This window comes from Limulus polyphemus, unplaced genomic scaffold, assembly GCF_000517525.1.
Source record: "Limulus polyphemus unplaced genomic scaffold, Limulus_polyphemus-2.1.2 Scaffold1602, whole genome shotgun sequence".
Lineage (NCBI taxonomy): Eukaryota > Metazoa > Arthropoda > Merostomata > Xiphosura > Limulidae > Limulus > Limulus polyphemus.
In genome coordinates, this window is record NW_013667212.1 from 65,807 (window position 1) to 80,053 (window position 14,247).

Here is a 14,247-nt window from a genome sequence, read left to right on the forward strand (position 1 = left end):
GGGATTCGAACCCGCGACCTTCAGATTGCAAGTCGAGCCACCTGGCCATGCCGAGCCTGAAAAAAAATATTTTAACCTTACTATATTGTAATTTCATAACACCTGTTTTAACAGTAGTGGTGACGTTGCTACATAGCCAAATGGAGTTTCTTTTTTTAACCCAACCTGCCTAGAACTGTATACAGCATAGCTCTTAAAAAGCTCTCCAGTGGCACAGCGGAATGTCTGCGGACTTACAACGCTAGAAACCGGTTTTCGATACATATAGTCCATTGTGAAGCATTGTGCTTAATTCCAAACAACAACAACAAAAAAAAGTACTTAAATCGCATATGACCCCTACTCAGACATAAAAAGTATATATAAAAAACGCACAGAAGATGCAAGACTAACTTTAAGAAAGAAAAACACACTAAATACAATGGTAATAAAATCTAGGAAAACTTTAATTTGATACAACGTTTCGAGCTTAAACCCTTCTTAAAGTCGTCACCAGAAAAAAGGGTTTAAGCTCGAAACGTTGTGTCAATTTAAAGTTTTCCTAGATTTTATTACCATTGTATTTAGTGTTGTTTTTTTTTGTTGTTGTTGTTGTTTCTTATGAACCCTACGCGTTCGTTAGTTTGTTGCAAGCGCTTTATTTCTAATTAGTCTGTTTTACGAGTAAGGACACGCCCTCTAGCACGTGCAAACTTTTAAGGTGGTTAGCCACAAAAGGCGTCGACGTACAATTTGACAGAAAGAGATTTTGCTGCACATACGATCTCTCAGTCTAATTGAATCCAAGCTAGTGGACGAAAGAAATACGATATGTAAACCAGTTTCTCCTAGTCCTGGTGTGATAAGTTCTTTATCGGAGCGTGCATGTTGAGGAAAGTAGAAGATGAGGGGTAGGTAGGTTGTCTCAGTCTAGAATGTTTCTGTTGTTGGTTACAACGTTATCACTAGACGATTTTAAAAGCAAGAGCTTACAGGAAAAAGCCACGTGAAATCGTATTTTCAATAAAAACGAAAGTAAATGTAAAAGTAGTTTATATGGAGCTCAGACTAGTAAAAAGAAAAAAACGCGATGTTGATAAAGCATTTTTTTTTTCATACTTGAAACGTAATTTTATGACCAAAAGATCATACAAATGACTATTCCAGAGTTATTTGTTTGTTGTCAAGCGTAAAACTGCACAATGGGCTATCTGTACTAACCAGCCGCGGGTATAAAAACCTGAATTTTAGCGTTATAAACCTTACCAGACGTACCGTTGAGATACCAGAGGGCGTTAGCTGTTTATTCTATTTTTGTTAAAATATATAATAGAAGTATTGCATGTCACGTGTTTATTAAGAATATATAAATGAACGTGGTATTATAGGTAGGTTTGACTTTGTTAAAGAATGTTGTTTTCAGACTCTTAAAGGTACATAACATAAATTCATGTTTTGTTGTGCTATATAAGAAAATTATAATTAACTCGTTATAGAATTTTCGAACAAATTTACAATCGCTGCACTCCTTTATTCAGTGGAAAGTAAAAATATGAAATTCACCTTAAAGCTAGAGCTAACGCAAGCATATGCGTTTATTACAGTATTATAACACAGCCAAGAGTCTCGATAAGAGTACTTTCACAGTTTTTTCTATGGTTTTGTAGCTAACATTTTGTTTGTAGGCATAAAGACTGGAAAAAAATGTGCTCTTCTTTGACAACCGTACGAATGGCGGCGCTCTGTATCAGAGCCTGACGATGATGCACAAGGTTGCCATGGCAATAAGCCCCTCAAGAGATTGTACTGTGTATATGTTGTAACTCGAGCCGATTCATAAAGCTGCCTGGAGGTATAATTTATATATGTATTACAAGGCATCTACTTGTTGCTGTTTTGTCCCAACTCACGAATTTTCTATGTTGCAGTTATTTTTACATAAAGTTGTTCGTAGAAAACTATACGCTTAAAAACGCCCTGAATTAATTTGTAATATTGTTACGCGTTATATATTTTGTTCGAGTCACCCATTATATAGTTCCATATAGCTACCAATTACTGCTATAATCAATGACTGACTTTAGAAAGAATTCATAATACTTTAAACAATTTGTACATACAACTAAAAATGATCAATTAGTAACACTGAAACTATACTAAAAAGCGATTACTATAAATTGTATGATGTTTTCCCTATCGACTGTATTATTCTCACTATTTCTTTCATAAACTATCTAATTCATTTTTTTTTTCTGACAAAATATATATCACTGGTATTTTAATAAATCATACACGTATTTTAAACCTCACACTTTCATCATAGTTTCTGAACTAAAATTGTTGTTACTCATACACTAAGATATTGTTATTATAGTTTTATGTAGACTATAAAAGTTATGCAATTTTCCAAACTATAAAACCGCTTATGTTGTTTTCATAGAATTTAAAATTGTTAATGTGGTTTTTCATATGCTGAGAAAGTTGCAGAGGGTTAATCGTGATTTATAAGAATGCTTGATTTGCACAGAAATCTCATTCGACCACATATTTGTCAAAACCCCTGTCCAACGGACTTTTATTCCTTTGATTTGCTTAAACATTGTCTTATCAACTGACGTCCACATACAGCGGAAGGTGTGCGGAGAGTTTGTCAACATGCGTGATTTAAGAAGCTTGTTACAATAAAAATGGCGGTATCGAGCAATGTGCGTAATGTTGGTCATGAGACAGGAGGAAGTAGTTTGAAGGTCCAGCAAGGGGTAAAGTGCTCATAAAGAATAGCTGACGAAAAGTAAGCTAACCATATAGATCAGAACGAAGAAGTAAGCTAACCATATAGATCAGAACGAAGAAGTAAGCTAACCATATAGACCAGAACGAAGAAGTAAGCTAAAAGTTAACGAAGTCATTCTAGCAAATGGACTGGAAATACATTATGTCGTAAATCGATACACAAGAAAACTAACATACTTTGACTCATCAGTTGAGTGCCGTTGATGCTATAAAACTATTGTGTTAATATCTTAGACTACATAACTACTTTATTAGTTTTTCACATTATTAGAAGTTATCATTGTGGCTTCTCAGAGACAACAACAACTTGAACCACTCTCATTAGTTACGTAAATGTCACTAATAAATGTGTTTATCGGATCTAATGCATTATATAGTTCTCAGTTTAACGTTATTCATCTTCATTGATTAGCAGGGGACAAAAGTAACAGCAGTTTGTTTGGTTTGTATCATTCCAACAAACAATTCACTACTATATCATTATTAAAATCGTTGTTTTGATAATCGGAAGGTTTATGTTTTACATCATGCACGTTACTTGTTAGAAGGAAGCCTTTCAAGACAATAATTTAAAATAACTATAGTCGTTCCATCTTATCGATACTAGTTTAAATTATTTACGAAAAATGGAGAAACCATTAAAATTCTGAGTGCCATGCTAGCAGAAAGTTGTCAAAACATTAGTTGTGCCTTTACAGTCAGTACACATTGAATATTGTGATTTAATACACAATTTCTCTTCCACGTCTGTAAAACTTCTGTTAACTAGCGAAGCCGAGTTTGGCTAACCAACATTCACAGAGCGTTTCATAGAACTACATGGATGCAGGCTTAATCAAAGAGCGAACAGATAGATATATTGAAGATATTAATTTAACATTTGTTGTTACTGAGCCTTTCTTCATTAAATGCGGGCATCACACATTATTGCTTGAAATGGATCAAAGATAATATATATATTTTTCATTATGCAGTTGTAATTCCGAATATCTATGATTTATATATATGTTTTAATTCATGTGACAGCGAAAAAATATCATTCATTGAAAACTCCAACCCGACATTAAAGAGCACATTTACAGTGAGAAATGGTGCTCAAATATAATATCAATACAAGTATAAAAATTTGGACTTTGATTTCTAGAATTTAGTTTGATCAAGCTTTCTCTTTAATTTATGAACAAATGCAGCGTTACCAAAGCATTATGTTGGATTTCTAATCAACTTCATTACTATGGTCTTTGATTTGTAAATGGTAGCATGACAAAACATTGCCCTTGACTTTTATTTAACTGGGTTATTCAGGCTTAGCCGTTAATTTAAGATCATCAATATTACTTAACCATTGTCTTTAATTTCTAGTCAAAGGTCTACATGCAACTTTTATACTTTTCGCTTGGTCACATGTTCTCCCCCATCTTTAGATTTAGTATAAAGACATCCCAGTCTTCTTTTTTAGTCTTTACCGGCTTTGGCAAAATTATATTTTAGTAAGACTAGAGAATAAATCTTTAGAATAATTTTACTTATTTCCTTTAAATTAATTAATTAAGACTTATGTATATAAGTAGTAATAATAATATGATTTACTACTTACCCACAGCCATAAAATAAACCATAAAATCCCAGACAGAGTATCTTTCTTTTTTGGCCGTTTATCTGTAATTTACTATATTTGTGAACCACTGTATTCAACTATGTGGTTTTACAACTTATTTACCTGCAACTTATTTACTCTGAGTTGTGAGTTGATAACCGAAATATGTAGAGAAATATTTGACCCTTAGTGGTCGAAAAAGTAAGGTCACTACCTTCGGAATAATTTGGGTAACAAACCCAACTAATTCCGTTGAAGAGCAGAGTTGGTCGGAGTTTGCTGAAGATGAAGGTGTTTAGGGCACCCTCTTTACGTGCTCCATGCAGGAACTTTACAAATTCAGAATACATTTAAACATTCCATATACCTAACCAAGCAAAGACAGTTAAGACACTGAAACTTGTCACTTAAAAGAAATCTGCTTCTAGCGAATATATAGTTCTAATACCTAAGTTTCACCATTGTATTTAACTTCTTAGAGGTTAAACACATTAGAGCTTTTTGAATAATCTAGACTCTAATCTGTAATAAGTTTGTAATATTACTGCTGAATTAGTGAACAGGTACGTTAAAGTGTATACTTTATGGAATTTAAACGGCCATTTTTGTATATTTCAACAAAACGTATATATATATAAGAATGTTAGGAAAAGTCATTGTATTATTAGATATGCACGACTAAAGTCGTTTCATTTCTGTAGTAGAAATATCTAACACGTGTACCAAGCATGTAAAACAATATATTTTTGTTATAAACACAGAATGATAATCCATCTTTGTGTAGCTATTAGAGTTTCTTCCACTAAACGTAAATTTTAAGCAGCCACTTTATAATTTTTTTGTATTTATATAAAGTAGACTGTATAGTGTAAATCACCCACATATGAGTAAAGGTTGAGATGGATCTAACTTTTCCAAGATACCGGCCATTCGCACAGATTTTCATTGCTTTCTATGGCACAAGAAACGTGTACACTTCCCTGTGGTTCGATATCGCTAGGACTTCACTAAAACTAATGCAAGAACGCCGTAGCAACAAATCCGTCCGGTAACAGTATGCGTTACCATGGGAACGATGTCAAGGTAAAGTGGTTCCTTAATCGTCCCCACACGGCCACGACGCGTTTTGAGTCGTGTGCTAAATTAAATGATGCACAATAATGGCTTTCCAGTGACACATGCACCCTGGACTGTAACTTCTTAGCAAGACTTGCGTGATAGACAGAGCAGTCAGTCGCTGAGACATTTAAGAACAATACCTAATTGGACAGGAAGAAATTAGCATCATGGTCATTAAAAGTTTTGATATAATTCACTAATCTCAAAAGAAATATATATTCGTTTTACGCAAACGGTAGAATTTTTAACATTAATTCAAACAAATATACTGCTATCCAAAACTTGAAACTCTTGAAATGTTGAAATACTAATAATTATCAGCAGAACCAAGTAAACTTATAAAATTGTTCTCTACAGCTTCTCGTATTCTTACAGCCTGGGTGTACTCTGTTTTGTAAAGTGTTCCTTTAAATAGAAAGCATGCTAACATGGAAGACCGACAATATCAGTGACCAAACATCACCAATAGAAAATACATAGAAAAATGACATTTTCTGACACCAATTTCAGGTTAATAGGGTCAACAGAAACAAAATGGGAGGTGTTTACATTTCGTCGAGAATACGTGCTGTGTTTTACAAAAATATTTTTGCATATACAATTTAGATGATTATAAAAATCGATTTAGCATGTTTGACCACTATAAGCATGTTTAATGTAAGTTATGATGTATTTGAATAATTCAAATTTTACAATATTATTTCTGACAACTAAACTACTACTGAAAAGGGGAAGAAAGAAACGCGAGAATTTCTTTATAATTTACAATAATAACAAATCCACAATTATGAGTGTTGAAACTACTTTTAAACCGAAGAAAATCTTTACACTTATACACTACTTCATATATCAAAATATGTAAGAAATGAAAATTAATAAGGAGTTAAAAAAACAGAGGGTTAAAGGTCAAGCAACCTATGTAAGCATAATGATGTAGAACGATATAGTACTGCGACCATGGTATACGAGGTGAATTTGTACTATTTACGGAGCGTTGTCATGTATATGGCTTTTTTGCATTCTTGCTCCGTGTTGTGCATAAAACGAATTTTATTTCATCTCGAAATACTTTTAGGGCCATAAAAGTCAATCTAAATTATTGCTTTGTTATTGTGCTTGTGTTGGTTTATTTCTTTCATTTATCTAATTATCTGTTTTCATTTCTATTTTAGTCAGTTATGTAGTTTTTATTTTTAGAAATTATAATAATAAATCATTTTTATATATTTGGCATAAATAGGGTCAGTATATAAATTTATATTATTTACAATCCACCTATAGACCTTGTTCATGACAAATATACAACTCAGTAATATATATATATACATAACAGTGTGCGCACTATGTTACCGGAAGTTTATACTAAAACCTATTATTTATTCAAAATAAGTGAAAAATTTAATAGTATGCGTTAGACGTCACTTTAAGTATTTGTATTTTGCAAAGCTACTAAGGTTATCTGCCGCCGTCCCTAATTTTGAACTACTTACCAGAGGGAAGGCAAGCCACTCAGCAGCAACTCTACCATAGACGTTATGGAATTAGCTATCACTCTAACGTACCAGCTCAGAAATTCTACGGAAGGGTCAGCCGTGTTCTATCGCTTTAAGTTTATATTAAAAATAGCATTACAGAATGTGTAGTTTTACTACAAAAAGTACACTAAGAAACATTTTAGAATTAAGTTGGAAAATTAGCTTATTTATGTTAATTTTAAACCTTTCTCAGTCAAAAAAATAATGTTACAGGTTATCTATTTTCGAAAGATATCTAGAAAGTATATATGATCAAAAAACAGATAAAACGTTAAAACCAAGGTGCTTTTGCTAAGAAATGATTATCTATTAAAAGCGATCATATTATCGTTTTGACTGGTGTTATTATATAACTTACTTTGCAAGAAATAGTCTGATTTTAGTTTGAAAACAAGCAAGCAAACTTCTGAATGAATACATTGTACAAAATTCATTAGATGTTTCGAGTAATAACCAGCAAAAAAATCCCAAATAAGCTGCATAATTACTGGTATCAATTGACAGTGTACAGAGTTGGTAAAACTTTCAATCCAAGGAACAAGAAGATATTTGTATTTATTTCCACTGATCAGTTTTACTTCGTCGAAACCACCGTTAATGTATAAACATGAATGCATGTTTTAGGTGCTTTAAAGCAAATTTTAATGAAGTGTAAGCTTACACAGGATTGTTACTAAAGTAACAGGTTTATTTCGTAACCAGACCCAAGACAAATTTAAATATTCACGATAGTTGGCAATATAATCAGAGATAAACAAACAATTTCTGTGAGCCAATCTATGTACAAATGAGCCCTGTCTTACCATTGTATAAACTACTAAGTGTAGTGTAAAAGTTATATGAATTACAACAAATTATTAAGAGAGAAAAAAGTGCATTTTTCTTTCTTCACTGCCACCTTGTAAGGCACGTGCTCGTGATGCTGAAGAAAATGTTTTTTTCCCATCAATTTGTGAAATATTATTTTGAGGAGAAGTGATTAAATATCCAATTTTTATCTAAACCATTATTTGAGAAAATCATGTATGTTTATGTGTGTATTTGGCAGGTTATAACCGGCGAACTGAAACATACAAATTAAGTTAGTAAACAAGAGTAGAGAGCTGGACCTTATAAATGAAACATTACTGAATAAATATAGTTAGGAAAACTGAAACTTTTAAAACAAGACGATAGGTCTGGTAAGAGATGTAAACCTTACATATCACGAAAAAATACCATTGTATAAAATACAACCCTAAAAAACATAAATATAGGTGTTTGTGTTTAACTGAACCTTAATAACTTTATATAAATATGTTTCGAAAGTAGAACCTTACATATTCTAAATACATGCCGTTTTAGGAAGCACATTTTTACAGACAATCAAGAAAAGTCTTTTTTTTTTAATTTGATACTTACTGAACATGTATTACAGTCTATTTATAAAAACGGGATCCTATTGAACGTGGTCACATACCTGTTTATAAAACTCAAACCTTCTAACCATTACTGCAACACTACTTAGAAAGTACAAACTTACACACTGTGATCGTTGGAACCTTCTAGAAAAAGAATGAGCTGGCAGGCATTTTTAGTTAGTTAAATCATACAGAGTATGACGACAGGCTTAGTAAACAATACGACTATTTTTCTCTTGAATACATTTTGTGATATATATATATATATCCTGTTTATTGCATTTCACATGGCCAACTTTTTTTATTGAATAGTGTAGTTTGAGGTGCCATTTTTCTTCGATTAAATATGCAGTACCTTTTTTTTTCAAAACTAATGCTATAAAGCTAAAAACCGAGTTTAGATACCCGTGATGGGCATATCAGCGATAACACATTGTGTAGCTTTGTGCTTAATAACAAAACAAACAAACCAAACTAATGAAGTTTGCAGTAATTCTTTTTTCTGTCAGTCACATTTTCCTGTACTGTTTTTATTAATAGATTAAGTTTACGGAATCATTTTTTTCTTACTTTAGCAGCTTGCGATATTATTTTTTTACTTTTTTCTATCAAATTTTTAGAGCTAGCTAGGATATTTCTGGAGCATCAAACAGAGACAGGAATTTAATTTAGGGATTCATAATTTTGCAATCAACAGTTTGACAGGACAAGCAAACTTCATATCGGTGTGAAGTTTGCAGTTTTAACAAAACGAATCGTAGTGTATTAAAACAAACCAAAACTATTGATTCATAAAATATTTTAATGCTGATTAATTGAAAGTGAATGCCTGCTTATAGTCCTAAAACCATTAATAATTTTTAGGCCTCCTTCTTGTTAAAAGTTTGTTTTGTGTGTAGCCCACGTATTTTGAACTAGATAATTTAATCTGAGATGTAAAATGATCAGTAATTAGGACTGTGCAACTTATTTAACCAAGATGGTGTTGTTGAACTTTGCATAAAGCTACTCGAGGGATATCTGAACTAGCTATACCTAATTTTGAAAAGAAAAACTAGAGGGAAAAAGCAGCTAGTTAACACTACCCACCGCCAACTCGTGGGCTACTGAAAGCGCGAACCTCAAAGAAACAGTACAGCATGCTAATCACTAGGCCGCGCTCGCCCCTTTAACTCACGTGAAACAGACAATAAGGAATCATTATGTTTCATCTAATTAAGATATGGTAGTAAATATTGTTATTTTTGATTAATTAGAGTGTGTCTATTTGTTCCAACTCTTTTTCTAGCTCTGGTAAACGTGGCAAGTCCAGATTCTTTTACGAAATACGGGAAGTAAAACTTTTAAACAGGGTTTACAAATACAATGTTACTTGTTACTCTATTGGATAAATAGATAAACAGTGAGAAAGGAATACTGATAAATATATTCACACAATTTCATATATGAGGGATTAAAATAGACTAATTGACTGTTAGATAACATTACTAATGAACCAATAGAGAAAAATACAAAAACTAAATAAATATACAAATAGAAAAATAGGCCAACGAGAAGCTAGGTAAACATCAACAGAGATAAAAATGGTTAGAGATACAAAGATAAATATATATGCAGGGCGTTAGACATATAGACATAAGTTTTAAAGAAGGTTTACGTTACAATATTTCTAAGAGCCTTTCTTTTTTATTGACTCAACAGGTATAATAACCATAACTTTTCGCCTTATTTCCTGATTGGTTAATTTTAAGTGACTAATACTCGTGACAACATTTGATGGTGATAAAAGCAATGTTTTATACATCACGGTGTAATAAATGGTCAAATATAAGTGATTAAATAAAAAAAATTCTACAGGTGAAATGCAGTGCTTTATAACAATACTTACCTCCCCGTCAAAATTCAAAGCTTCTTCTTCGGAATAACCTAGACTTCGCATACGTTTCAAATACGTTGTCGTTATTGGCAGGCTATAATCAATGTCCGTTGTTAAGTGGGTAGCGCTGCTGTCGCCACGTGCTGATGAGACAGACTCTGGGGAAGTGTTACCGCTGCTGGCGCCATGCTCCTTGTTGCCATGAGAACCACTTTTTCCGCCACTGTCCACCCCGACGTGCATTCTTTTCTGACAGTCGACGCAAGACATCAGAAAGTGAGTTACCGCCTCTCGTGGCAGGAAAGCATATGTTTCGGCAATCTGAAGAAATAATTAAATAGCATCACCATTAACTTCTTTACTTGCAAATATATTTTGACACATAAAGTCACAGTCCATAAACGCGAAAACAGACAAAGTTGGGTAAGGTTTGTTAACTATTTGCTTTATATATAGAGAAATATTTATGTGATATGGTCCTGACATTACTGTCGGCTTAATTCTATTATATGTGGACGAAAAAGTTGCCATTACTAAAGTTCATGGAGCGAACTCATTATCGAATAAACGTTTTGAAATAGAATATTACTTTCCTTTTTATTGTTAGTTTCATTATTCTACCTGATTGATTTTATCTCATCAATGGTAGAGAAAGATATAAGTATCCTTGTAATGGACCCTCCTCTCTTTCTTAATCTGGATGAAGAATATGTCACTTACGTGATGCTGATCTTTGAAAAAACAACAAATTACTTTATAAAAAATATTAGAAATCCATGTAATAACACTAATGTCAACATACAACCCATAGCAACTTTCAAGAATGTATAAACATTGTACTTGTAATTATCCTTTCAAAAACCTTGACACAGTAGTCCTCTTTCTTTCTTTCTTTGATGCAAGACTTTCACAGTGCACTATATCTGGTGAATGTCAAGTATTTGTGGTTCTATCGTTATTTCAGTTAAGCTGTGGAACGTTTAAAATTACACATGTTGGTGTTTGTTGTGTAACGATTGAAATTCAATATCAAACAGTTGAACAGATAAATACATGTATTTAATATACTTAATATTTAATATATGTATTTATCTATTCAACTGTTTTTCTGTAGATATATATATTCATCTATTTCTGTTTCATATTGAGTTGACCTGGACAAGTTCTATCTTTATATTATGATAAAACGATGCAATTATTTTACATATATATATATACATGAAAATATAACACAGGGAAGAGAGAGAAATATGTGTTACACACGTTCTGTAAGAACTAAACAGAAAACAACACAAAGAACACTGTACTCTTTTCTGTAATATAACTCCTTACTTTAAAACAGAGAGAAAGCCACGTTTATTGATGAGCAGGAGATATGTCTAGATAAAACTTACGGTTTTATACGTGCGTTTCTGACCAGCATGCTTGCCGCCCCGTGTGTCCATATCCACGTGAACTTCATAGATGATGTCGAAAAAGTTTTCAACAACCGCTACTTTTTTATAAACTGTCTCTTCTTTCCCGGTGCCAGGCTGAAGGTAAAAGAAAAAGACAACAAAGTCCTGTTCGAAAAATATTAATTGAAATCGAATGAGTTCAAATACGAAAGACAGACAGCAAATAAACGGAAAATTATAGAAATATTACTTGTCCATCCCCTTTCTTAGAGATGATACGTGATCACTAGCGTGGGGATGTCTACATATAAATTTGAGTTTTACGTAAAAATATCAAAAAATCACGCAAAGTATCAAAACCCAAATTACTGAAAATTTCTAGGAAAGTTTAATGTGGCACACTGTTCTATGTAATATTCACACACTGTTCTATGTAATATTCATAAATTTTCTCAAAGTTGGAGAAACAAAACCGAACATTTCTTTATTTGACATCTTCAGAAGAAATGTAAGATATGTAATTTAAATAGGCGCATTTTCTTTTAAAGTTTGAAAAATAATATTCTGAGGTAAGGCACTCTACCTGCTGATACAATGGAAATGCTCAAGGTGGAAGAAGATGTGCAGATGTAAGGCAGAGGGCAATGTACTAGCTATTGTAATTAGTAAAATATTCATAAAATATATATAATATTAAACTTGATAGATACAACTTAAAGGTCAAGACACTAACTCCTCAGCAATAAAGGTGGTTAGGAGTGTTGGTTATTGAAGAAACTTCATGTCTAGAGAGATTTCAGTTATATAAAGGGAAAATACTATTCTGATCGTTCCATTCAACCATGATCTGATTAAATCCCCTGGTATGTAAAGCTCTCATAAAATTCATAAGTTAGAATCTGGATGAATCCAATACGAGTATCTTCTATTGTCTTCGTACCGTAAACAAGAAAACTATATGCTATTCTACATTTCTAACGAAATGATTGCATTTTCTGGGAGCGTTCTTTGTTATCTTTGTGCCTTAATTAGAATATCTATAACATATTGTAACAGTGAATAATAAAAGTTCTGTCTGCTGTTTAATGACAAAAATAAGGGGTTTTCTACTGACAAAAAGAAGGGTTTTTCTACTGCATTCTTACCTAAACACAAAACTTAGGGAAACATGTGATACATTGTATTCGCTAAAGAAGTCCAAATGTGAAGAAAATGTTCTTAAGTTGCTTTTAAATATCACTCTAGTTATTGTTTAATTGATTTTCTAGTGATTTTGTTTTAAAGTCACATATTTTTGTTTAGTGACAAAGAAAAACCTTATCGTATTTACAAACAACATACGGTTCAAAATGAACTGGTTGGTACGAGTTAAATGCAATATCCAAACTTAATTAACTGTAAAAAAAAGACGTGTTTATTTTATCTTCGTAAACAGGCATGTATTCTTTCATCTATTTTTGATGAATGTTCTACATCAGGTTTTTTTAAAAATCATGGTTAGTTTTTTTTCTGTTAAGGAAGATTCTACGTTCAACGAGATACATTGTTGGAAATCACTCTAATAACGATGTCAGATTCCTCAGAACGTAACCGAAAAAGGAAGCACTCTAAACAACAAGAAAAGTTTTCGATTGACTGCTGTTGATTTAGCTCTGACTAAAACATGGAGGAACGTGTGTATATCGACTGTGATGTGATGATTGAATTACAGGTCACGCGGAGAATAGATTAAAATCTATCTGTCTATCAGTGTACCTTTTCCTTCATATTTATCGATCTATTTGTATATCTGTTTGTTTATCCATCCACACAAATATGATTGGAATATTTATAGGAGAGAAAAGATCTCTTTAAATTAAAAATTAGCATATTTTCGCCTATAATTTGTGAGTTTTCAATCGTTAATAAAGTCTGTATTGTAAAGAACAAAACTAAAATATTTAATATATATGTCGTATTAAGTTACTTCGCAATAATTCTCTGAGCAAAAAACTCCAGATGAGTTTTTACGAAGAATCCACTTTTTCTTCATAGATTATCTTTTCTTACATGCTTTAGACCTTCAACGCTTTCTTTGGGTCACTCTGGTATTTCTCTTAGTATTTTGATTTACATGTTAACAATGAAAGATAGAAACTGTTGTTCTGATTTTCATATTTATTACAAAAGTATAAAGAGAGGATATTAAGTTTTTACCTATCAACTTCATTATGTGTTTTTAGAAACGTTTATAGTTTTTTTTTATTAAACTTTACTATGAAAATTCCAGATTTCTAAGCTAGATTCACCCTTTACATTTAGTGTTTTTCAGTCGAAAAGTAATAGTTAGAATAAATCCAACATCTCAATTTTAATAAACTTTACATTTGATTGTGAATTTATATTTAAAATGTTTATATGTAACAGCTTTAGAGTTTGTTTTGTTTTCCACAGTTCCACATGATATGGACAAGCAGCACGTTTTACAGGTTGAGGCTTCTTACGGATAGAGAGAAATCCCAGAACAGCAGTCCAACGTAATGAAGATCAGTAGGATTTGTCACTTTGTGAA

At 32.2% G+C, this 14,247-nt stretch overlaps 1 protein-coding gene across 1 annotated transcript in view; it reads right to left on the reverse strand.

The window, feature by feature from the left end:
- LOC106464264 (nucleolar protein 4-like) overlaps window positions 1-14,247 on the reverse strand; it is an 84,141-nt gene that overhangs the window by 35,092 nt on the left and 34,802 nt on the right. Inside the window, exons 2-3 of the mRNA XM_013924390.2 lie at window positions 11,694-11,831; window positions 10,312-10,620 (exon numbers count right to left, since the gene is read on the reverse strand). Of these exons, the coding sequence (XP_013779844.1) occupies window positions 10,312-10,620; window positions 11,694-11,831 (447 nt within the window). The remainder of the gene's footprint in view (window positions 1-10,311; window positions 10,621-11,693; window positions 11,832-14,247) is intronic.